The 26,964-nt window shown below is 35.4% G+C and overlaps 1 protein-coding gene across 3 annotated transcripts in view; it reads right to left on the bottom strand.

The window, feature by feature from the left end:
* Nucleotides 1-26,964, bottom strand: part of PARP1_1 (Poly [ADP-ribose] polymerase 1) — a 40,425-nt gene that overhangs the window by 1,617 nt on the left and 11,844 nt on the right. The window contains exons 4-17 of one of the 3 annotated variants that reach the window (XM_051217381.1): nt 25,699-25,770; nt 24,035-24,116; nt 23,379-23,710; nt 20,884-21,061; nt 17,514-17,756; nt 16,357-16,372; nt 14,403-14,607; nt 13,051-13,282; nt 10,571-10,693; nt 9,200-9,559; nt 6,339-6,553; nt 4,756-4,982; nt 1,811-2,114; nt 254-834 (exon numbers count right to left, since the gene is read on the bottom strand). In XM_051217381.1, the coding sequence (XP_051064775.1) occupies nt 1,927-2,114; nt 4,756-4,982; nt 6,339-6,553; nt 9,200-9,559; nt 10,571-10,693; nt 13,051-13,282; nt 14,403-14,607; nt 16,357-16,372; nt 17,514-17,756; nt 20,884-21,061; nt 23,379-23,710; nt 24,035-24,116; nt 25,699-25,770 (2,473 nt within the window). In that variant the 3' untranslated portion in view covers nt 254-834; nt 1,811-1,926. Of the gene's footprint in view, nt 1-253; nt 835-1,599; nt 2,115-4,755; nt 4,983-6,338; nt 6,554-9,199; nt 9,560-10,570; nt 10,694-13,050; nt 13,283-14,402; nt 14,608-16,356; nt 17,757-20,883; nt 21,062-23,378; nt 23,711-24,034; nt 24,117-25,698; nt 25,771-26,964 lie in introns of those variants that run through there. The other 2 variants (XM_051217382.1, XM_051217380.1) reach the window with 2 other exon arrangements.

Genomic DNA, 26,964 nt, shown 5'->3' with positions numbered 1-26,964 from the left:
ATGAATATTATATTCCAAGAGGACGTAGTCTATACAAAACATACTAGATCATATCATAAAACGAAAAATAATAATTATTCATGATCAAGATTAACGTGGCTGTGAGTAGAGACACTGTGGATAACAAACTGTTAACTGATGAGGAACAATAGTTAATGAGTAAATCGGGAGCTTATGATATATATATATATTAGTTACTTAGTAATTATAAAATTAAAGTACATCCATAAATTGTTCCTGGGAGGTACCATACCTTTAGTCTTCGTTCGGATATAGCAGAGAGAGAGAGAGTTTGCAAACAAATCATGTGGATCAACTCAGTGTGTAATGAAGAAATCAAAACTGCTTTAGTTGTATATTGGGTCACTTTATCGAACATCGTGTATATCTCTGGAGAAGTGTATTACAAGCATTTTCTACATGCTGAATTCGGTTAGCTGTAGTGATGATGAGGAGCTTATTAAATCATTCAAAGTAACAAAACAGATGATAATCTAAGCAAGAATCAATCAGGATTAAGAAAACGAGTATTGGATTTTGGCTCGAAATTCATTCATCCATATGCTTAAATAGCATTTCGGCGTTAGAATTGATGCCCGATTGCAATGGAAAACTTTACATTTTGATTGTGATTTCATACATTCATTGATAACCATCTTCACACTCAAGTAAGTTGGTGAATTTCCTAAAGGTTATGTTTACATCCCTCAATGGTCTTGCGATTGTGATTTAAGCAGAGAATGAAGACAAATGCTCAATTTTGCTAAATATTGTGAATAACTCCTTTCCATTGATTTCTACACTGGTTTCATTGTAAACTTCCTTCTGTGTGGACTGAAAAAAAAATTGTACTAGGAAAAATAAATAACTATCTAGTCTATTATCACTCAGCTGTTATAAATCGTATACTCAGGTGTAATATGATGCAGTCTATATTTAGTGTATGGAGTCAAAGTATTGTCGTATTACACTTTGAAAACGTGAAAAGAAAATTATACTTTCTCACTACAACTAATTTTCACATCTTCAGTAACTTTTTAATTGTGAAGTCATTAAAGTCTACTTATAACTCTTACTCAACATTTTGAATCCCAATCTTTTGTCCATTTATTCAAGCTAGCAAGTACCATGTGCGAATCATTAGTCAGGTATGAATGATAAATTCTCGAAAGAAAAGAAAAACGAACTATAAGTATATGTTCTAATTCTTCTTCTTCTCTACATTGGAACACTAGTGATCATCATTTTATTCACTAACCTACGACAGTGCAACTCCATTTAAATCATCTCACTGAACTAAAAAAAAGTGTTCACCACAAACTCAACATGCTTTTCTTGTTGTTTGAAAATGGGAGAATTTCATGAAAAAAGCTAGTTTCCACAAGTTAACAGCTATACATTCGCCAAAGGATGTCCTCGGCAGTAAATTTTACAAACGAGTGTCAAACGATCATAACGTTCAAATCTCCGTCAGTTCAGATAGAGAACGGAATGTACCTTCACTAAAATCAGTCCACTGAGCAACAAAACTACTCCCCTCGCAACACTAGTGCTTATAAAGAGAATTTTTTATATAAAAAAAAGAAACAACCAAAAGCATGAACGTATTTGATTGATTTATTGACTCTGTGAAATGATCTCAGGAGTTCAAATGAATGATACGAATGTATATATGTTAAGCTCTATAGATGATAATAACGAAAATAATAATAATGTTGGTCTTAAATGCAACAGAAGATAAATGAAAAGAATACTCGAAATGATTCAGACACCGGAGAATAATAAAATTGATTGTATGTAATAAACGCACCGAGATTAATCAACGACACGTACACACACCATGAGCAAAACGATTGATATAAGAAATAGAGTAATTGAGATGACAATTTTTAGCTGTGAACAAAAAACAATTTCGTTTTTTGTTGTTCATTTGTAATGAAATTTCACTCGAACTAAATATTTTTGTTTCACTTGTGATACATGGTATACAATGTATTCATTATAACACAAAGTGGTATTTGCTACATTTGAATCAATCGGTTTACCAATAGGATAAACAACACCATCTTTATTGGTGTGAAATGTCGACGGATCCGGAGTAACTGACCCAATGCCTAGATAAATAAGAATGAAAAGGACAATAAGTGAAAGAGAGCCGCGATTGGTTATAGAGAGAAAATAGACACCCGCTTCGTAATTTTATAATATGAAATGGGTATTTTAATATAACGGCTTCACTAGAGATTTTGTTCAATCGTAATAAGAGCAACTAGTAGTATATAAAAACATTTTAACACTTAGACGCCAACACAGAAAGAAAGGACAAAACTAGAACAAAGTGAAATGATACAACTCTATGTACATATATATGGTAATGAAAACGTGACCTTTAAATATACAGAAATTTAGCGAAATAAAACGGTAATAGAAATCAATCAGCAAAAGCTATGTAGGATTATCATTATCAGTAAGATTTTTAGCGTTATTAAGTTATCTTCTGATTATCTTGGCTGATTTATACTCGGAGATTCACACTGTATGTGAAGTGCTTGTATTTGTGTTGGAAAGAAAACAACTACTGTCTGACCTACAATCTGCCTAGCTCTAAACCACTAGTCGTACCAATATATCTGTCTCACATGCCAAGTCTATCATATATATATATATATATATATATATATATATATATATATATATATATTGAAAAATTGTTTGCTAATCACTTGTTAGTAGCTTTGCATATTTCTACTACAAAACTCCATCCTTACAACTGATTGGTTAATTGTAATCTAAAAGAATTAGTCGCTTTGATAAATTTCGATAATGCAATGAGAAGACGTAGTTTATCAGAATTATGTGATATATTTGCGCAATACATTTCGAACAATCTGATCACACATATACTTGTTAAGAACATTTATATATGAAAAATTAAAAGGTCAACTAGACAGGTTAAGGGTAAGTCATAACAAAGGAAAAATATTAAAGTACACAAAAACAAATATGATTACCACTCTGGATAGTAAATCAGTACTACCAGGGTAGGTTAAGTGTAAGCACAAATTGTTTTTGAACGCATAAAGGGGGTTTCAGTTTTCGTATAGCCAGGGCTTCAATAAAACCTTAGTATACGTTCTTGAAGGCTTTTGTATAACACTACAAATCCTGACTTGATGTCAACCTTATGACCCGTCTCAATCAAATGTTTCGCAATGGAGGATGATGTCTGTCTATCCTGTGATCTTATTTAACCATTGAAATTCATCTGATTCTGCAATCATTTTGGTATGTGTTCACCCACCCTTAATTGCAAATCACGATTGCTCCTCCCTACGTACGTGTTTCCACACATACATGTAAATTGATAGACACAATGGGATGTGACACAATCGTTTTCGTGCTTTTTGGGCTTTTGTTGAAACATAGACCTTGTCTTTTCGATAATGACAAGTTGGGCTGCATAAAATGTCCGGTTGATAGCTAATTTAAGTCTCTGTTTCAACATGAGACTATTTGTGTCACCTCTGAATGGTAGCGTAATATAAACTCGCTTTTTGGGTGCCAGAAGCGTCATAGGTCTAGTCATATTGCAACCCTTCCAGCGGTTTATAAACTTCAAAGGGTAACCATTATTGATTAACGCATCAGTCAAGGACCATTGCTGGCTGATGTGTTCATGGGATATCTTGGTCCTTGATTATTGGTTGATGATACATATTCTAACTGTCCAATCATATTACAATGTGAACTGGTGATTTTTGTGCATGTGCCAATCGTTGACTGATTGTCTTGTGGTTGAGTTTAACACTTTGAATGTGGGATTTTTTCTGAAATAAAACTAATTTTTATGGATTGTAAAAGCGTTAATTATTGGTACATAGTCATATTCCAAATATTCAAAGAAATCAAGAGTTCATCCGGTCTGATTCAACCTTAGTAGTGTTATTTTGATAAATCTGATGAATCAGCAATCACATGAAGGTAGATTGTGAATACCATCAGTTACTTATTATTAATTGCTTAAGCCTGTTACCCCCCATAAACTGTAAGCTGCTAAACAGAATTCTCTATCGAATTCTTTCATCGGCGAACCTTTCCTGATGTTATCAAGTATTATTTATCCTTTTCATGTCTGCTTCCGATTCTCGATTCATTGTTCTCTTTGGTCTTCTTCTTTTCCCTTCAGGATTCCAAGTTAGGGCTTGCCTCGTGATGTAGTTTGATAATTTGCGTAATGTATGTCCTATCCATTTCGATTGTCTTTTCCTAATTTTCTCTTCAAATGGAACCTGGTTTGTTCTCTCCCACAGTAAGTTGTTGATGACGGCATCCGACCAATTGACCTTGAGTATCTTAAGTAGACAATTGTTTATAGATAACTGTACATTCCTGATGATGGTTGTAGTAGTTCTCCACGTTTCAGCTCCGTACAGTAGAACTATCTTGACGTTTGTATTGAAGATTCTGACTTTGATATTGGTTGACAGTTGCTTCGAGTTCCATATATTCTTCAACTGTAGGAATGCTGTCTTTGCTTTGTCAATCCGTGCGTTTACGTCTGCATCAGATCCTCCTTGTTCGTCGGTGATGCTGTCTACGTACATGAAAGATTCCATATCTTCCAGAGTTTCCCTATCAAGTGTGATTTGGGAGTGTCATCAGTGCAGTTCAATGAGTGGGTTATTTCAGTTAGTCTGACAACAATACCAGAGAACGAAATCGAAAGAATAAAAGATAAAGTATTGGACTACTCACCTTTACGACTATGATAGTTTGGTGGCAAGTCACTCGCGTCCGCTTGTAAACATTCATTCATATCACCTAGGATAACTTCACATAATAGTAAGAGTCCTTCCGGTTGAGATTGTGTCGTAAAACAGTAATTAGCTGATTTACTGACAATATCAGCGAAATAAATACCTTTGCCAAACATATAACCAGTAACTGGAGCGTCAGGCGGTGCAATTCGTAAACCTTGAGATCTGGACATCAAGTGAAAACACAAATAGTAAGTGCGAGAGTTTTTAGAACATGGTGAATATAGAAATCGATGAAGGTTTAGATACACTCCGATCCAATAATTTTCGTGATGGTTAGATGTTTGTCACAAGACCTGTATGTTCTGAGTTCAATAACTAGAAGGATTGTGGAAGTGTGTTGCTGAGAAGTCCTACAATTGGATGGGACGACTATCTAGTGCTTTCCGGTTTCCACTGGCTGCTTAACTAAGGTCAGTTCGAATTGTAAACTGTAAAATGAAAAATTAGTCTACTTATGTCTGAACTACTTTTATAGTGGGAATGGAAGTTAAGCTATGCAAACCGAATTACGTAGCGTTAGAAAAATCTGTGAGGCTATTCAACGAGCCTTTGACCTAGAGGTAAAATGTACAAGGTTTTGAAGAAACGATTAGGAGATGCGGTCACACGGCAGCCAGTGACCAAATATAGGTTCATATGCCATTTGTTTCTTCAAGATCCTGAAGCCCTTGTGCACCAATGGTTCGGAATCAGAGGTTTCCATCTCCTCTAGGTGGATACTCCATACCCAGTGGTAGTTGGAGGTACTCGACAGGAAACCTTGAACCTAGGTTTCGTGCTATTCGTCACTCATCCCCTGTCATCCAGCTTCACAGTCAGAAGAGTTACCACTGAGTTATCCGGGACAAGAATGAACTCCTGCAGGACTGAGATGTATCTACAATTGAGTGATCACTGGGTAGTGATTAGTGTCAAGTGTATCAGGTCCTCCTGATACTATACGATTTATTATTATTAATTTATTCCCAATTTATTAGCTACAATCTGTCCTACCCATAGCCAATTTTGGCTTGATCTCGAATAATTATTATTCCTCATTTTATGGTGTGATGCGGTCCGGTCTGTATGTACATAAATTACGTATGTCTGAAATACATTATTTATACAATGGAGGCTGAGATTGTGTTTTGGACTCCATGGGTAGGGCTAAGAGATAGGCTACTATACAGCCGACCAAAAAAGATTCAGAGTCGACTCAAAACTGACATGTCATTGGTTTAGCATAGGGGCAAGGTCACAGAAGTCGATATTCTGATTGACGATTCTTTCACATGATAATTGATAGACATAAGTTATAAGAAGTTTAGTTTGATCTCCTTGTATTTTAAGTTGCAGGAGTTGGGATTAGCGCACATATTTTACAGAAGCCATGGTATGAATGATAGCTGAAGATTCAATTCACAAACTATTTTGGCGAACAAAAACTAAACATAATAAATAAAGGACTCAATGATTTTATAGCTGAGATTAGAAAATTTAGAAACAACTTTCGAAAGAAAAGTAAAAAAATAAGCTTACAATATACCCATCCAATTTGTTTGACGTGAACCATGCCATAACAACTGTTTATTATGTTGAGCAATTTTACACTTGGCAAAACGAATATCCTCTCCATCACGATGTACTTCAAAGATATTTAATACTTCGAGTGTATATTGTGTATGTGTAGCGCCATGAGTCTCACGTACATAATCCAAAATCAATTTATAATCTTCACAATTACTATCTAAAGGCTGTGTGTTTACGCATAGGAATGAAGAAACATACATTCAATTATTTATTTGAAAAAAATCACTATAATTAAGAATAAATTTTATTTGGTCACTTGTATAACTTGACAGATTATTGTGGAAAATTATCCACATATACTCAGAAACTAACTTTAGATGAAGAGCCCATCTGTAGTCAAACATTTTTAGTTTACGTAATTTAAAAGAGTAAAAGTATAATATACTGACATCCCTGAGTTAATCAATCAGAATCAAGATAAATTCTCATGGATTTTGTGAGGATTTTTAAGTGCAATGATAGGTAACTTTTGTGTTCAGTCAGTGAGTAACAACGTAGAACTTTGTACGTACGTACATCAGTTCAAGTTGCTATACCACATAAGCACAGAGATACGATTGTCGATTCTAACTAACTTGTGTGTTGATATTAACTAGATGAAAATTGGCAATAATTGATTTTTAGAATGTTCGAAAATAATAAAAACATCTATCATGCTACCCAAGTGTGAATTTAGAACGGTGCTCAAAATAAATGGAAAAAAAACATATCTACTTCAAAGGCAGATTATGTGTTGACGTACATAATGTGATCCGACGCGTAGTCAAGTGTTTTTATTTATTTGAACACATCGATATTGGTACAAGGGGGCACCAGATACATATGCGCCACACAAATACCATTTGATTTGTATAAAGGCTATGGTACTGCCCAGGTGCCCGAACCGAAGCTGGTAGTTTTCTTAGGAGGCCAGACCCGGAGCCTTCGACCTAAAGGTCTGATGCACAAGGCAGTAGAGCAACGTCAGGAGATGCAGTTCCATGATAGCCGGTAACCAATAATTGGTCCATACACCATTTGTTTCCTCAGCATACTGGAGCCCATATACACCATTGGTTTGGAATCAAAATTTTCCAGCTTCCCTGGGTGGACCCCCCATATACACCAACCTGGTTGAAGCGCCAGACATTCGCTTTCCATCCTCTCAATTTCGTAAACAACACCACCACGAGAAGGCAATGAGTAGGACTTCACTGGCAGAGGCTATATACGCGTGGCTATATGAGAGCATTTCGGAAGGGAGAGCGGACTCTCCTCATTCTCGGCCGTACCAGGGCATTTGGGGTGTTAAATGGAACTAAATTATATCCTCCTTTTTAACTTTATAAATGTCAACCCTATGTTTGTAAGCAACAGGATGGTAAAGCATTACATTCTGACTGACATCAGTTTGTGATGAAAATCCTAATTTTAAATTCAGCTCAAAACTCCAGCCCTACTCTTAACACCTAGTTCTAGGCTTTTCTCCATAATAGCCCTAACTCACCACACTAGTCCGACACTCCTAATACGTAAACTTTACCTTTTTTCCTTTACTACATTAACAGGAACGTGACTGTGTTCCAAAACAAAACAGTAAGTTAATCAGGTTGGTGTTACCATAAGAATATTCTCAGTATATTTACAACTTATAGACAGGAACGTTCTAGAGTCTTCCCCATTTATCCGCTAGCGCTGACTAGGTTAAAAAAATCGCCCAATCAGAGTACTCTAATGTGACTCTGCATAGACCATAATTTAATCCAATCTATGCCCTGCCATATATCATAAAGGAAAGCCAATTGAAAAACAGGAAATATGAATGAATGCTTTCTTTCACTACGAATGGGTTTTAAAGTTTCGGATTTGAGATATATGGTTACAGTTAGGACTAGGATTCAAGTTTAACATTGGGATTTAAAAATAGAATAATGTTCTACGATTAGTTTATATGTTCCATGAATCCAAAATCTTATTTTTAACGTTGACTTGTTATATATTTAATGTTGTTCTCGTAATTTAAGTTAATCATCTAAACACGATAGACAATATAATATTTTGATGTATGGACCATGTGATCTTGAAGCCACTTTGCTCTTCCCTCTGAATGACTTTTATTTGTACGTCAATTGCGCTGTGAAACACCCTTGAGATTGAGTGCCGAACATTTTTTATTAAGATAGGACTATCGGTGAATTTGAAAAAACAGAATGACCTAAAACCTTCCAGTTTGTGAATATTAAAGTATTCATTAGCAGTTATGATCTATGCGTTTCTTAAACGTATGCTAACATTAGATTACTTGTCACAGTTAGTCATTGGACAAATAACAGGGTCACGTAAGTATTAACCTTATTAATTTGTGGAATCATTACATTGAATTCAGTGAGTATGACAAGGTTCATCTATTTTTCAGTAAAATGTATAGGTCCAAAATAAAACGGACCTGTTCATCAATACAAACATAAAGTTATCATTGAATATAAACTCTAAGATGGATTGATTATTCTATGGGCTGCAGTGATTACAACTACCATAAATTTGATTTCAAATATACACCGAATAATCTAGTTGAAAGGATTTCGTGGAGTTCTGTAGATCTTAACCGCCACATATGGGTCCCAGTCACAGAGTATATCGTTGCTATCCTCGTGTCTTGATTGGACCAATGTAGATTGAAATTTTCAGTCATTGTGTTTATAATAATAGTCAAAGAGTGAGTTTTTTGTCACATAGACAGAAAAAAAGCGATTAGTAAAATCAATAATTGAGTAACACGGTCACGTAGGTAAAATAAACAAGAGAATCCAGGTAACAATATTTCAACTCACCTCTAATTTAGTATGCAACTGTTCATAATGCTCTTCCAATGGATTACGTTTAGAATCTCCTTTAGTTTGTAGCATTTTATAAGCTAATTCAATTTCTAACAGATCTTCTAACATGCGTATTTTCTTGGTAATAATTTTCTTATTATCTAACATTGGTGGTGTTTTGAAACCGAAATCATGCGGGATCAATGTATAGAAACGTGTAGATTCACTTAGTATTTGTGTTCGATCCAATGGTTGAGATTGTTGTTTAGTAGAAGGACGTGAACTAACAAGTTTACTGAGAGAATTCAATACATCATAAGCTTCATGAATTTGATTACTAGACAGTTTACCCAAAGGCATTTTTCTTAGATCAAGCTAAAACATATGAATTTGGAAGAAAAAAAGTAAATATGTTTGATGAAAATATCGAAAATACGATAATTTAAACAAATTAGACTTCTCAAAAGACTTGAAAATTCTTTTCTGAGTAATATTGAATATTGTCGAGGAGTTCCACTAAACTAATGTGATCAGACAACCACACTGAGGTGACATGCTAGAAATGGTGTGGTATTTTCACGACCAACGGCTTTCAATACACTATTCCGTCTTCGGGAAAGTAACATGAGCGGAAATGTTGATTGTTCGTGGAAAACACTCATATGTTACTATACCCTAGTATAAATGGCAATACAACTTTGTCCTCAAGCCTAATATTTACAACCAGCATGTTTGGGATAGTAGAACTTCAAAGAACAGCCAGTGTATTGCGATTAGAATTCTAAAATATTTAGGGTTTTGTATGCTTAAACACAGTTGATCTTGTTCTCATCATAAAAATGAAATAACCAGTGAAAGACAGTGATGTATCAGAACCAAGACTGAAGAAATATCAGCTCCTTGGAAATATTTGATGAACTAATATATATATTCTGTTTATCGTAAGCTTTTGTTTAACCCATGAAATGTTGTTGCTCATTAGCACTTTTGGTTTGTCTATCCATGATTGTAACTTGGCAATCTATGGGGGGATGTGGTCCAGTTTATATTCACATAACATTAGGCGGCCACTGACTACTACTGGAACTCTAGGTAGGGAATGGAGAAAAAGCTTGTGGATAGTAGACCAATAGGAGCATAGCTTGCATCGGCTCAAGGTTAAATGTGTAAGATAGGAAGTAGAATTCGTCAAGTCTAAGTCTATGGATAATAGGTTATAGACGGAACAGTAGACGAGAGATAGAGAATATTATGACCAGAATTCGAATTGACGACTTTAGCATGTAATATAGATTAGCGCCCTAGAATATAACTAGCGGGTAAAGGAAAATAACAATGAAGAAATAGATCACCTTCCTTTCTTTAACAACAAAGAAATTAACTCACTTCAAATTCCGCCATTGTTTTTTCCATAGATTTAACATCACAAATAAATTTTAAGAGCGATTGTAGAGCCGGGTGTAGTTTACATGGTATATTACTGATAGTTTGAATTTCATTCTTCTTTGACTGTAAAATAAAAACACATGGATTAAAAGTGTATGATTAGGTTTACATCAACGTAAGTAATATAGATGAAATCTTAGCATAACTTCTTTATAGAACACGAATTACGAATAGGTTCGTCAATGAACTGGACTTGCGTAATCACGGTTTTGTTGGGTATTATTGTTTTTACGACGGTCAGTGATAAAAGGGACTCTCCAGAAGTGTGCATACACGATCCTATACTAAGACGAAACGATCAACCAATTCAGTGATTCCAGGTTTTCAATGGTGATCTAGCTAAGATCAGATAGTGACTTAAAACTTTAGAAATTCTACAGTCTTTACAGATCCTCCCTACATTAATAAAATCTTTATTAGCATAAGAATGGTAATTTATTCAGTGATTTGAAAGAAGTCTCCAAACATTGTTTCTACTCAGGGTCAAGTATTCAGGACAGGGGCTAAGGAGTTTAGTGTGGGTTTTCAAAGGAATCGATATCGACTACAATGAGAAATTGCTTTCTATAAGTAAATTACATGTTTAAATCCAAGAAACTTTGTTCGATTAGCTCTTCCAGAAAAAAAAGTACTACTAGGTTAAAAGTTGTTTCACCATTAAATGTTTGGGATTAGCATTCAATTGTAATATCAACTTTCCTGTGATATACAACCTACAAGGAAAAACTTCAGTATTTGATACATTTAACGCTATCATTTTACTGAATAGCGGCAAAAGTTAGTTTTTCGCTATCATTTCAAATACTTTAAGCAGTATAATGACAGTATTTTTATTCCTCGTTATCCCAGATATTTCAATTTTACGGGGAAACCTAGAAGTAGCATTCTTGGTACTTATTGACCCGTCACTATTCCATACTTTCACCAATCAATTATGTAAGCGTTAGGGAAAAATATTTATTCTTGAACCGATAGAATCAAGTAGGAAGTCAATAGTTCAGTTAACATGTGACATACTTAACAAATATGTTGATCCAAGTTCAAGAAGAAACCTTTCTTTTCAGTTAAACATGCTTTGTAATGACAGTGATAAGGATTAAAATCATTCAATTTCAAACATATTGGAAGTGATCTTTTCATAAAAATCAGAGGAATTAATATTGACTCATTCTAGTTTAACATTTTTTTCTTTAGTTATATTTCCGTAGTTTTTCGTAGAACGTTTACATCAATTCCAACAGCGTTTCAAACACATACATCTCAAGAATATTGGTGTAATTAGACTGATGATATACGCGAGTGAAATATATATACTCAACTGAAGTAATGGCAGTTGATACTAGAATCTATTAGGAGTAATCAATAGAAATAGTGATCTCCAGTTTTCAGTAGTAAGGATAGGAGGTCTACCGACCTATATTAATCCTTGTGGGTGGTAACACTATGGAGGTCCAATCTCGTTTTAAATATATCTAAAGAGGTTTGGGACTCTTCAATAGTGTGTATTCATAGTCTCCCACTGGATCAAACTTAAGACTTTCAGGTTTACGAGGTGATATAATTAAGCAGATCTTGATACGATCATTGAAACAGATTTACATTAATTGTCAATAAATACGATTTTTACCTTTAAAACTTTATTGACCTACAAAATATTAGATAAAGTATGGTCTATGACTGTAAAGAACTCATATTTAGGACAAATACTTTGCTCTTTACCAACTACATTATTAAACAATCCAAAGCTAAGATCAACAATATTGATTAAATGATTTGTGCTGATCAGTTCAATAACAAAACTGATTGCCTAACTGGGTTGATCCAACCACATGATAATATGAGTGTTAAAACTGGAGTAGAAAAATCTCTATTTCATTGACCGATGACTTAAAATATTGATTTGCACTTTAGCCGGTTCCTTTCAAGAAGTAATTAAGATACATTTGGTAAGCCGCTGAGTTCGTAGCGTGACAACGACTCCGTGAACCCATTGTTATTCCATCGTACTTATGTTTTTTTTTAAGGAAAACAACTATGTTTTTGATTGAGGTAGTTTTTGGGAGATTGGTTTAATTTGTAGATTGCATTCATAACAGACTGATCTCCATTAAGGTACCATTGAGAACTAGGGAAAACTATTTGGCTCTAGCGTGGGACTACTCTCAACAGTGTTCCCACAACCTCTCCAGGAACAGAAAGCAAGGACCTTCAGGTCACTCGACGAACATTTAGTCGTAAGAACTATTGAGTCGGTATCCAGTAGTACAGACTCATCTGCAATCAATCCTCAAAAAAGTGAAACGACCACTCACTGCCAATAGCGGCAATGGTACCCCGCTTGTGATCAACCTTATAAGCCATATCTTTGATTTCCATTTAATAATCAAAAGAAAAAAGAAAAAAGATAACAGTTCACTTACAGAGTTATAATCTAATTCTAGCTCATAGAATTTATGTGGCATTTTACGAAAGTTTTTACGATCCTCCCATTCATTGCCAGTTTTTTCAAAATAAATCTCTTTGAATGTTGAACGAGCTGAAGTGGCATTAGGAAACGATTCAATTTTAGTGCCACCAATCGATGTACCAATACGACCCCATGCGCGAAATACCCAACAACGTGATGATTTATCAGATTGAAGCGCTTGAAGTCTGTGGTGGAAAGGAGGATGTTATTATTTGGAAAAAAACACATAATTGTTCAATAATTTATCGTGGATGAGAAAAAACGGATATATTGATGAGGGATATTAGGAAATGTAACCAGCACAAATGATCATATGGAGTAGGGCACTATGGACAATATTATATACAACTTTAGTGCTTTAATATAGAAAAAACTGTATATCAGACGACATAATCTACAGAACTTTTATTATACCTATTAATATACAAGTTAAATGTTATAATTTATATATCACAAAAAATATATGACACTAATACATTTTTTGAATGAATTAGAATAATTCACTTCAGTCAGTTAATCATAAAGAAAGTAGAACCTGGGACATACATATATATTAGTTCAATTCGGCAAATTATATATGTACAACGAAATGAGATGACCACGTTTCGCAGCCGTAAAGTAGAACACAAAAAACTGCTACACGCTATACTCGTCCCTTAATTGATTGACGGATATCTCACCTTCACCATACGTAACGTAAGCTGGCAAAAGTCGAACGAGCTTTTTGAACTCGTGCAGAGATCTCGTCAGACACCAACCCATTAGAGCTGATCAAACTTCCTAGATAAGTGAAGTTATGGATGAGTTCGAATACTTCACTCACTATCCTTAGTTCAAACGTTGGCGCAGGCCAGTCCTGAAGCAACAATTTGCATTTAAAGGAGAAGAAACGCATTGTTGCTCGGTGCTACCAAAAGACTCTGTATTTTATCAGCGTCTTCACCAAACAGGATTATGCGTAGTGACACAGTACTTGTGATTAAAAGGTGTACGAGGAAAATATTTAAACCTTGAGAGGGTTCTTTACCCGATTACTAGTGGTGGAGTCTATAGAGAGTTTTCAACCCCAAGTAGTGTTCGTCAGGATTAATCACTAGTTGTACAGTTAACAACGTCTATTAAGAAATCACAGGCTTCTTGTATGTATAGGGCCATCATTCAGAAATAATTACATTGAACCTTCTGTCGTAATCTTGATAAACAGTAATATGTGCTTTCACGAGAAAATTGAAGTGACACTATAAGTTACACGCGCGCACACGATCAACAAAAAAATGTATTACACAAATATATCTCTACACTTACTTGTAAAATGAATTGGAACCTTTGATTAAATCAACCATACCGAGTACAGCAGTCATGAATTCTCCCTTCTCATCTTTCAATACTGTGGCTTTATTGACCAGTTCTGATTGAGGATCAACCACTGCACCATTTTTCATTATCATTCGCATCATTTCTTGTTCACCGTTATCATCATTCAATAGTAAATTTTTCACCTCTTTCTCAACTATATAGGTAAACAAACATTAGGACAATATTGGCAGTTGTGTGATCGTTTAAAAAAAAAGAAATTGAAGCCTAGATTGAGTATTACTTAATATGTATATTATGCGAAGGACCTAGCATACTATTTTATGTAAAGTCAACGCTAAAAGGATAATCAAAAAGGAACGGTGAAAGTGTACTACACTGACAAACCAATCAGATTGAGGATCGAGGCTACTGAATTTCGCACAGAGTTCGAAGCGTGAAGTGCCCCAAATGCCCTGGTACGGCCGACGGTCAGGATAGTGAGGTCTTTCTCTCTAAATGCTCTCACATGGCCATGCGTATACAGCCACTACCAGGGAAGTCCTACTCATTGCCTTCTCGTGGTGATGTTGTTTACGAAATTGAGAGGATGGAAAGCGAATGTCTGGCGCTTCAACCAGGTTGGTGTATATGGGGGGTCCACCCAGGGAAGCTGGAAAATTTTGATTACAAATCAATGGTGTATATGGGCTCCAGTATGCTGAGGAAACAAATGGTGTATGGACCAATTATTGGTTACCGGCTATCATGGAACTGCATCTCCTGACGTTGCTCTACTGCCTTGTGCATCAGACTTTCAGGTCGAGAGCTGCGGGTGTGGTCCCCTAAGAAAACAACCGGTTTCGGTCTGGGCACCCGGAAAGTATTGCAGCTCACGCAAATCAAGCGACTTGTGTGGTGTATATGCATTCAGTGCCCTTCTGTACCCATGCTTATGTGTTCAAATAAATAAACACTAATCGTCAACAAATACGATTTTCACCTTTAAAACTTTATTGACCTACAAAATATTAGATAAAGTTCGGTCTGAGACTGTAAAGAACTAAATTTAGGACAAATACGTTGCTCTTTACCAACTACATTTTTAAACAACCTAAAACTAAGATCAGTTGATCCTTGTTGTATACAGTACAGTACGACACGATAATTAGAGATATCTTTTTCTTTATAGTTCAGTCAACTTTTTTTACACAGACATATATAACATGACTACTCCACTTGTCACACCTTAGATATTTGAAGTTTGGTACAGGTTTACAGAACTTGAGATTTAGTAAACAATCGAGCTAATATGAACGATTTTTGTGAACTCAATAGTGGCAGCAGGGACAAAAATTTATTTTTTTATTTATTTGAGCACATAAACAGTGGTACAAGGGGGCACCAAATACATATGCGTCACATAATAACAATGAGGCCAGTGGCAATTATTATTGATCTGTGTGAAATCTATGATACTGCCCAGGCGCCCAAACCAAAGCACGTTACAGGGACAAAGAACAATTCAACCATTAACCGCTAACAATAGGAGAAAACGAAATGTAGAACTTTTGATATTTAGGCAAAAGAACTCAAAATGATTTAACTCAGGATATATCTAGTAATAAGAACATGAACCTGAGACATACATAAAATTAGCGGATCACAAATTACTGAAAAACCAATCAGTAAAAAAAGAACAGACCAAAGATCATGTAAACAAGATTTAGAATTTCGAAAAAAGAAAAGCGATTAAAGTTACCGTTATTATTAGTAGTAAAACATTATTATCAACACACAAAAAAGAACTAAGTAATCCGTGTGATTGTTTTAGCAATGCCCAACTCACTTTTTTCTTAATAACACCAGGTTAAAACATTCAAAGGTTTTGTTTAGTAAAACAAAATACATAAAAATCAATGCATCAAGTAATCCATTAAAAAGACCATATAAAATATATATTTACCTTTTAATGCACGAGCCTTCCGGTAAGAACAATCCCAGTAGTTGTAATAATCCATAGAGAAGGAAAGAAAGTAAGGAATGTAAAAAAATGTATACTGGATTTAATATTCTAATATGTCAGTAAGTAAAATTCGCCTGGTTGATATTTCAGCTATACCATGCAACATCTACAACCATGATCGATCGAGAGAATCCCAACTTGATAGTTTGCATTAACCAACTAACCAACCAACGCAGCTTAGTTCAATAAGTCAATGACTTTATGGACTGAAATAAAATAGTTGGGACATGTATTACGTAGCATTAACCAAACCACCTAACTTAACATGATATCTGTTGATATAAGAATAGATTGGAAGAAAGCTAGGGGAAATTTTGATTTGGTCACCCATTCCCCCTAGCTTCCTTTCAATCTATTCCTATATTGACAAAAATATCACGTCGAGGTAGGTGTTGTGGTCAAGGCTACGTAATACATGTTCCAACTATCTTATTCAATAGGGATTTACTGCCTAATCAACTGATTCATCATGTTTATTTAGCAACATGCATGTAATCTCAACAGGGCTTTCAGTGATCCAAACATGCGCTACATATGCATCAAAGTTATCTATGATCAAATACTAATAGCCCATTTTTAAAAGCCACAATCCACAGTGATGTAGTAGAGCAGAACAAATTGATGCGCAGTATGCTCGTCAGGCAGATGGACATCTTGCCTACGCCACAAGTGAGTCATGCTAATAAGAGCAAAGCGAGCTATGCAAACCGGTTACTCACACTTTCCAAATCATATTTCTTATGGTTAAGACGAGAGATTTGTGGAGACTAATCAATTTAAAGGGTAGTTTACATCATGGACTGACTAGATTTGGTTATGAACAGTTATTAAAGACCAAGGAGCACCGAACAACTATTTTTAAACGAACTGCGACTTATCAGAAGTGTATGCACCTACAACACTATCACTGATTGAACCCACAACCTTGGAGTGTTGCAGAGGCCATGTTTTTTACTACCTAATCACTAAAATTATAGTGCGCAATGGGTGCTAATGGATAATAGCATTTAATGTAAATAAACAATTCCTATTAAAAAAGAAAACACCAGAGACAACCGCTGTGTTTTGATGTTTGAATACGCGTCTAGTGTACATACCTTCACCTCCCAATTGGATATTGTATATTTGGCTAAGAGTTGCTGGATTTTCGATTCCAATTTTTTAGAGTCCAAACTGTTAGGATTGAATTCTGATAAGAATTGTTCATTGATGACACGTAAACCATAAGAACGTGCAGTTGTCAGTGCTTCTTTCGAGTAAGTTTTATTCGTATCATTATTATCACTTTGAATTTGTTCCAATTCGTTCAATGTGGAGACAACAATTGAATTAACACTGAGCTACAATGCGAGTAATAATAATAATTACTATTGTTATTATTATTGTCATCATCATTATAGGATTCCCACAATTTCTAATAAGTGATCAATTAATACACAAAAATTAACAGGTTTATACGAAAAATCAAGCGGTAGAATAGTGAATAGGTTCAGGAATTAAAATATATGCGGTTTAGGTGGATGGCTTTCGGTAGTATTTTGTCCGACATAAATGTGGCTAGGGAGAAAAGTTCAATATTTCTCTAGATTATAGAAACTCTAAGAATTCAAGAGAATACATGAAAGTACAACATTCAGACTGACAACCAATTGATAAACATCTAATACATTAAACCGTACGGTAGAGATCAAGGATATGATCGGAGGTCAACCGAACTAAATAGTCAACTTGAATACGAGGAGAAATAAAAAAACGAAACCTATGTAGATAGTCAGTCACAAAAAAGACCATTAGAACGAACTAGTTCAACAATTGAGACAACATTAAGAAGTACACTTGTACATGAAGTAGGCGCCGATGTTGTCCAGAAAGAAAATGAAAGCTATACAATTAAGTCGTTTAGCTCAGAAAATACAATACCACTAAAACTGAGAAATATTATTCAAGAGAAAAGGATTAGCTAGAAAATCTTTGTTGACTGACTTGAATAGCATATATTCACTACATACAAAGGTAGAGGCTGGTTGAATCAGATGACTTTCAAACAGTAGTACTTCGTAGATCCGATTTATGTATTTATTTAAACAAATAAATATTGGTAGAAAAATTAGCATCAAAATATGTATGCGCCATATGATAAAAATTACATTGTGAAAAGATAGAGAAAGGAAGGTAATCATAGTAATTTTAATAGTTGAGATCATGAGTCAGTTGAAGCTAGACTACCATGGGAAACCTGGAAGTACTGGACGGCCATCCCGTCCTATTGTGGGACTGTTCAGCAGTGCGCATCCATGATCGCGCCTTGCGAGATTCAAACCTTGGACCTATCACAAATTCAGTTAAACTTATGTCAATAAATGTTAATAGAGAAATAAAGAAGTCATGATGAACAACGGAAGCTAATGCTTTTTGCGGGCGGGGGAGAACATGACTTTACTTAATTTAATGTTTGTAAAATACTAACACTTAGTTTTGTCACTGATTTGTTTTATAAACCATAAGCTTTCGTTTGATGTATAATTCATCCCCATACTCTTTTCTTTTCCAAAGTTATTGTAATTTAAACGTAATCCTTTGTATCACATTTTTCTATCATGATGTCTAAGTTTGGTTATGATTGAATTTTTCTATAAGTTTGTGCGCTATGGTCGTGTTAGTCATCCATTTATTTACACATCTTCTTACATTAATCTGAATTAGGAATAAATAGAGTAGTGTTCCAGTTGACTTATCTTCTCTTTCTCGCTTGTTAACCAACAAGGACATAGAAAAGTTTTCATCTCTCTGACCAAGGTCGTTAGTCTCAATTCGAACTCAAAAAAATTTCAAACACAAGGTTGAACCAGTTAACTTATCGTGTCAAGGCCTTAACATAGATGGAGACAATTTCTCTCCTGTATATTATTGGAGAAACCGGTCAAGGATGTAACATCAATTGAAAAATGGGTTTTCTGTTTGCTTGATACGATAAATCACTCCATCAACTCTGCTGATGAAATGGAAGACATATAAATGTCAACAGTATCATCGATTATAGTGTCAGAGAAATATTTGCATACGTTGTTCACTAAATATTTTCTAGAAGAAATAGTGATAATATTAAAGGGGGCTGGGTTTTAGAAAGTTATCTGTTGAACTAAATCTGAGTGCTAAAGCTATACAAAATTCATTTAACAAAGTAGTTTAAGCTATAGAGACTTTATCATTATCCTTTCACACCAATATACTTGTATTATTTCCACCTGTATTCAAAACACTCCTAGAAGTCACAAACTTCAGGTTATTCAGCTGCCTTATCGTTTTACTTTTCTTCAACATCAAATACTTCCATTGGAATCCCGAGCTGATCTAAGTGAGACAACCGCCGAAAACGTAGAAGTATTTGACGGCGGTTCCGTTCTAGTATGGGATACCATAACAGTGTGCATCTGTGACTCCACAATAGGGAATCAAACCCAAGAACTTGATTTCGCGTGCACACCTGAAGAGTTCCATACGTTGACCAAACGACCGTCCAGTGCTTCCAGTTTTTAATGGTTATCCAACTTAGGTAGGTTTGTGACCAATGAAATGCAACAATCTCTACAACCCTATCCTTACGATCAAATATTTTTTTTCAGAATTATGTTATACAAACTCGATAAATTCGTCTTATTAGGACAGTTTCAAAGCAGCAGGAAAACATGATACGATAACAAATATCCGATGTTCCCACATTACAGAATGCCGATGATCAGGTTGGATTTTCATCACCATCGCAGTTTTCACGGACTACGCTGAAAATCTTGGTTCAATTGAAAAATGCCTTCTTTTACTACTATCTTTGTTAAGAAAAACCTTCGACGTTACATGAATTTCTTGATAATTTTTCTTAAGTTACAGTATCCTAGCATCAACAGATAATGTAGATTTGTTAAGCGAATACAAGCCCCTGTACTGGATTTTAATAGTATGATAGAGTATAGGTATATCATGTACCTGTGCCTAGTTTTCGACTTAAGAGATCAAACAACATATGAGGAAATACTGACGAAACGGGCCACCAGAAGACGTCGATTATGCTCCTAGTCAAGATCTCCAAACTATGTACTTGTTTAAATCAGGGGATATATATATATATATATAATTTATGTAGATTACACTTCTGCTTGATAATAGTCTTTCTACTAATTTCACTCTTCTCATTTGCTCGGCAGGTTCGGGTTTATTATAGGAAACCCATGTCGTAACATGATCTGATTTGACGACAGAACGTCTTGTTTTGTATGAAGACCAAGGATACTATCCCACTGTTCAAATAGAAGTAAGCGGACTGAAATTGAACCTTAAACCCGAAGGATGATATACATACATATAGACATTTGAATGTTCAAACCTGTATTGGCACTATCTTTCTCTAATATTTTGTGAAAAACAAGAAGCACAACAACAATAAAGAATGACACAAGCAGTTAAAGTGCATACCTTACTCATAATAGCACCACCTAGATTGGCCAATTCACGTATTAATTGTTCTTTTGTTTTTCCGCTGTCGAACGGTCCATTTGTAATGTAGAAAAACAGGCCAGTTAATGGACCAGTAACATCAGACACTGAATCAGGTGGAAATAATCGTGTACGCTTAACATATTTGTAATTTTTTCTGGTTAAGTTGAAAAACAATGGAAGAAGAGTCGATTGAACCAACAAATGTATACAAAATAGAAGTATTTTTGGTGAATCTAAGCGAAACAAATGAAACCAATTGTAAAGGGGTTTAGGGCTTTTAACCATAATATTGCAAATGCGAACCCTGTGCACCGAATTCATTTCGGGCAATCACATAGTATTATTATTATTATTAAACGACGCAAATCAAGATTGTCGCTCGAATCTGAAAATCTAAGTATTTATTTCACCATAACTTATCACGTTATCAACAGTACATTTAGTAGTTATGTATTTATTCTCAGAAGTAAACTTCAGCCCTTTTGGTCTACTGTTATCGGACCGATCTACTGGGAATAATACATAATAATGGATAAGTATTCGGGCTAATATGGTTTGATCAACGAGTTAGTATGACAGGCAAGCAAGAGTAATGTATTGAGGACTGGTTTGGTCATGGAGCTTTCATCGTTATTCTGAAAGACATCATCAGCACAAACTTCAGATAGAAGTAAAGTGTTCTGATTTCTCCACATGGTTCACAGCTTGTCCTGTAAACCTCGATCTTGATTGGTTATTGCTGACGTTTAACCTGATATTGTCTACTCCTTTATTTTGATTGTATCTCCCAATGATTTGATTGTCGGTCCTATATTTGTCCATAATTTTTCTGATTGGTTGATAAATTGAATCGATTTCAATGTCTTTGTTGATTGACCTGAGTGCTAAGCTCCTAAAAATTCTATGGCGTTTTTGGAATTGCCTCTACCCAAGATCTCAACACTTTCCCAGTCGAATGTATGTGCACAGTTGTCTACATGCATTGATATAAGCGAGAATATGTCATGGCGTTTGACCGCTAATTCGTGTTCGTGCAGGTGAAGATGAAGAGAGTGTTGTCCATTGTAGTGTTTTTCGCAGTTGGAACAATTTATTTTGTAGATGATGTTCGGCTTTTCTTCCTTTGTCATTTCGGCCTTTGGTTTGCGTAGGATTGACTAGAGAGATTTTGTTGGTTTGTGTGCTACACCTATTCCAAAAGGCTTCAACAACGTCGTTGTTATTTCTGATGTCTTTTATATATGGTAGGATGATTCATTTGTTGTTTTCTATACTTGATTTTGTTTCTGCTGATGCGTTTGGTTGATATTTTTTGGTGAAGTTGATTGGGTAGCTGTTCTTCAAAAGATAGTCTTTAGATATTTTTGTTCATTTTTCCGCGCCGCAAGTGTATCCTCGCCCTCTTGAACAAGAAGGTAGTGAGTAGGACTTCCCTGGCAGTGGCTGTATACGCGTGGCCATGTGAGAGCATTTCGAGAAGGAGATCTAACTCTCCCGACCTTCAGCCGTACCGAGGCACTTGGGAGCCCCTATGTGGAGAAATTCGAACACTTCACTTCTACCTGCAGCTTGTGCTGATGATGTCTTTCAGAATAACGATGAAAGCTCCATGACCAAGCCAACTAGCTCAGAGAACAAAACTCTACCAAAAACTGTAGATAGGTTCCTTCTGATGAGTATCAAGTAGCGTGATTATGGGCTTCCTGTAAATCACCACTAACCACTCAACACATCGAAATCTGTTTGTTCGTATCTACATATTACATAATAATAGCTTTTTTAAAGGGAATTGATCTACTGTTCCTTCCGTTTTTAATTGCTGAATCACTTATTATATTTCATTCTTAGCTTTTGATACTTTATTATTTAGCTATTTATCTACACAGATGTTCTCTGTAATAAGATTTTTACACCAAGAATGTTAATAGTTTTATCGTAAAATGCGACCCCTTTCCCTTCTTACTTGTGCAGATATTACGTTGGTTGTATTGTAAATATGACTGGTTACTTAATGACTATGAGTTTGATGGGTTTAAAACGGAACTGATGTTACAGAATATCGTTGCCATGGTGCCAAAGGTAGCTCAAGATCGACATAAAAACAACCTTGGATCTTACAATATGAAGATTGATCATACATAACCTACAGTGACAGATAATGTCGAAACCTGGAACAAATATTTGTCGGTGCGGATAAATCAACCTCACTGATGTGTACGTTACTTTGATGACACATTTCAAAATGGCATAACATAACGTTAAAATGAGAAAGCCCAAATTCTAGTTCAAGTGAATTCTAATTGTATCTCAGTCACTTTGTAACATATGTAAGACATCCAAAGCCATACTACACAATACATGGATTACAGATTATATTTTACAATGCTGTTACGTGAATTTACTTTTTAAGATGTAGAAATCAAATTTGACTATTGGATTGTTTATACCATCAATCAAAATAATAAACTTACAAAAAATCAACATCATGATATTCCTCAGGTATTTTAAACTTTCTTCGATCAGGTGTCCGTGTATAATAAAGGCATTGAACCCATTCAGTTGCCATAGCACTACATTTAAACTGTCCATTACTATAATGTAATGGTCCATTTTTACAACTAGGACAATATTGTAGAGCACCGAATATCATAGCGTCAGCAACTGCATCCAATAAACGAGATAATCCAGATGGAACATGTTGTTTATTGTATTCCAATAAACCAATTAATGCTTCTTTGGATACTTGACTTTCTAGTTTATCTCTTAAACTCCATAATAATTTATTTTGTTTACGTAATTCATCCTGGGATACAATAAAACAATAAGCATTTGTCAATATATATATATATATATATATATATATATATATATATATATATATATATATAGAGAGAGAGAGAGAGAGAGAGAGTTGGTGTCTAAATTGAAGGCTGCAAATTACAACTCCGTTTGATTTACTTCGTTTTGTGCAACCAGTTAATATCTTTAACCCTTATACAGTAAATGTGACTCACTGCCAAGTTAATGAATCTGTACTAGTAAAACTTATATTAAATCAGTAGTAATCGTATTGATTAAATAAAAGTATAGTCAATTCATTGATTTATTCACTCACTCACTCACTAACCTGTTCAACATCTCCATTTAATTTAGGTTTTTTCAATTTTGAATCTTGTTCAGTTTGCTGTCCAGGACGTTTACGATTTTCCCTTAACATATAGATACAGAAAAATATGTAATACAAATGAAAATATATACAATATTGGTATTAGAAACACCACACCGCGTTATGAGGTGAATAAAAAGTGGTAAACTTAGTGAATCAACTAATACTCGAATTACATAGTTGGTTGGTCGAATCCAATTTAACTCAGCTGCATGTGATGTAAGTCGCTCCCTACATTAGAATACTGAGAACACTGAAGGTTGCATGAATAATAATTTGGCAAAACAGTTTTTACGTACATTCCTATCTTTCTAATAATAATTAATGTGAGCGGTTCGTAAAGGTTATTGAGTTTCAGAGTCTACAACGTTAACTGACCATTGGAAAGCAGCAAGAACTGGACATCCACTTCTTTACAGTGCAAAACTCCTCAGCGGTACGCAAATATTAACCAAATGGAGATCGAACACAGGACTTTGTGACGAGCACTTCATTTTTAAGACCACTGGGTTAGTATGCAATGACTTACATTTTTAACTTCAGTCAATTGACAATAGGGCCTAACTACCTTCCAGTGCTATTTGTGGGTAACTGTCTTACACCCGATGTGGTCATTGTTTCCCATTAGAACTCCGGGAATCAGCTCTCGAACTTAACCATTAGTGGGTACAAAATACTGATACTCAATAGTTATTGCTGCGATTTTACATCCTGAACCAGTGGTTTTCTTTTCAAATGGTTTGAAAACATATGCTTTCCTAAAGACTACACATTTTATTGTATTGTCACCTTGACGTAGTGGTTAATTTTCACTATTTTGATGTCCCAAATAAGCCGGAATAACTAGGATACTCATGTCAACTGGAAAGCAATATGACTAAAAGTAGTGTTTCAAGTAAGAGATTAAGATTTTACTCGTAATTTTGCAGAGTAAGAGGCAAAAAATCAAAGAACGATACACAAAGTATCATACATTTTGCCATAGTGATTTTCCGCTGAGATATCAAGGTTTCAGAAAGTAAGGAATAATACCATGAAACCAACAACAATTACAAAAAAGTCATGAGTAATTGATGTCAAGAGATCTTCCCATGAGCGCGCCCTCCAGTAACGCTAGTACATGGGTAAGATTATTAAAAGGCATCAAATTTCAGTCCACCAAATTTTACTACCAGTATTACAGTCCATTCAACTCATCTTGAATTCATCTACCTATATACACTTAAATTCACAATTGATAAAACTCAATTTGAGTCAGAAAATAGATTTCATTAAACATTATTAAAATACACGTTATATTTTTATGCTACCTGGACACATGGTAATTGATCTGTCTAAACACTTTTTAATTGTACATATGACACATCAGACGTACAAGAGTGTAGTGCTTTTTCGAGGGGGACGCATTTGTTTATCAAGTGATTTCATAAGGACAGAAAAGGGTTACAAACACCACTTTTTATATATACATAAGCCCCGCCGGGGAATAAATGAAATAATTTACTAACAAGCAGAAATATGGTAAAAATTATGTCAAGTTGGTAAGATTATATACAACAATGTGAATATTAAAAACACGATCATAAAGAAATAATTAGCATTATAGGTGTATATAAATAGCATACTTTGAGTTTTCACGAAATGCCAAAACAACTGCATCCTGATCGACAGTTGACAATTTACGAAAACCTATCAGTCTAGAATGGATGTAAACGAGAAAAACACAATCAACGGAAAATATATGCGATTTCGACCACAATATTTTACGTAAAACGAAATTAGCGAAACATAAAAGTGAAGTAGAAAAACTAAGAGGAAACAGCAGAATACTTTATTGGTTAAGTCAGTATTTTTATCTATTTAATACACACAATGAATAGTATGCACTACATAATATTTGTGTGCGAGCTGAGAAACTGCTCAGGCGTTTAAACTGAAACAGGTGGTCTATTTGAGAGACCACACCAAGGGCATCTGACCTAAGAATTTAATCCACAAGGGAGTAGAACAACGTCTGGAGACGATATTACATAGTAGCCAGTAACGAAAATGGTTACATACGCCATTCATTCTTTAAAGATACTAGAGCTATACACAATATTGCTTTGAAATCAGTTTTCCAACTCCCCAAGGTGAGTCTTACGCACCCACCAGCCCGGTTTCACGACCGTAGCTGCTACCTTGACGTGGTGGTCGGGTTTGCCTATCGTGACGACCCAACCGAGCTATATTGGCTGGAACATATGTTTCTGTAGGTTCTACCATGCCAGGCAGGTTGATTGGAGAACGGTAAGACTAAAAGCAGTAACTCAAGGTCTGAGGGCGAAGTCGTACTGCTGACTGTAGAGGGGTGTGACAGCAGTAAGGTGTTTCCCTCGGACAACCAGCATCTGCAGCGATGCTGCCCTCTCACAAGGAAGGAAGGGTTTAGAAAAGGTCGACCCTAAAAATGTCACACCTCACCTTACCTCACGGATCTCCGCCTCCGTCGGTAAGGCCCTTTGAAGAACGGAGCTGACACATTACAAAACTCCCACAAAAAGACTGTGAGCGACCGGCCTCAAGTAGTTGTCCCTTGGGCTCTGCGGTCGCGCTTCCAGGTCGTTAAGACCAACACTAATCCGACTTCTTTTTCAGGTTCCTCAAGAAATACCCTTCCACGGTGTGGGCAGCCGGGAAGTGATATCAGCCCTCATACCCGTAACAACACACGAGGCCAAGTCGATCACATTCAAATCCCTCCTACACCTCCAAACAAATCTCTTGTCTCCACGACTAACCCTTCTCACGTCCCTTTATCACCTCGCACCGCTAGGGCAAACGATTCGAGTACGCGGAACGTTATTTCTGGTCTCCTGAAACCATGCTCTAAACTACACGTAGGATCTTTC

This window comes from Schistosoma haematobium, chromosome 5 (assembly GCF_000699445.3).
Source record: "Schistosoma haematobium chromosome 5, whole genome shotgun sequence".
Lineage (NCBI taxonomy): Eukaryota > Metazoa > Platyhelminthes > Trematoda > Strigeidida > Schistosomatidae > Schistosoma > Schistosoma haematobium.
This window is presented reverse-complemented; position numbering and strand designations above follow the sequence as displayed.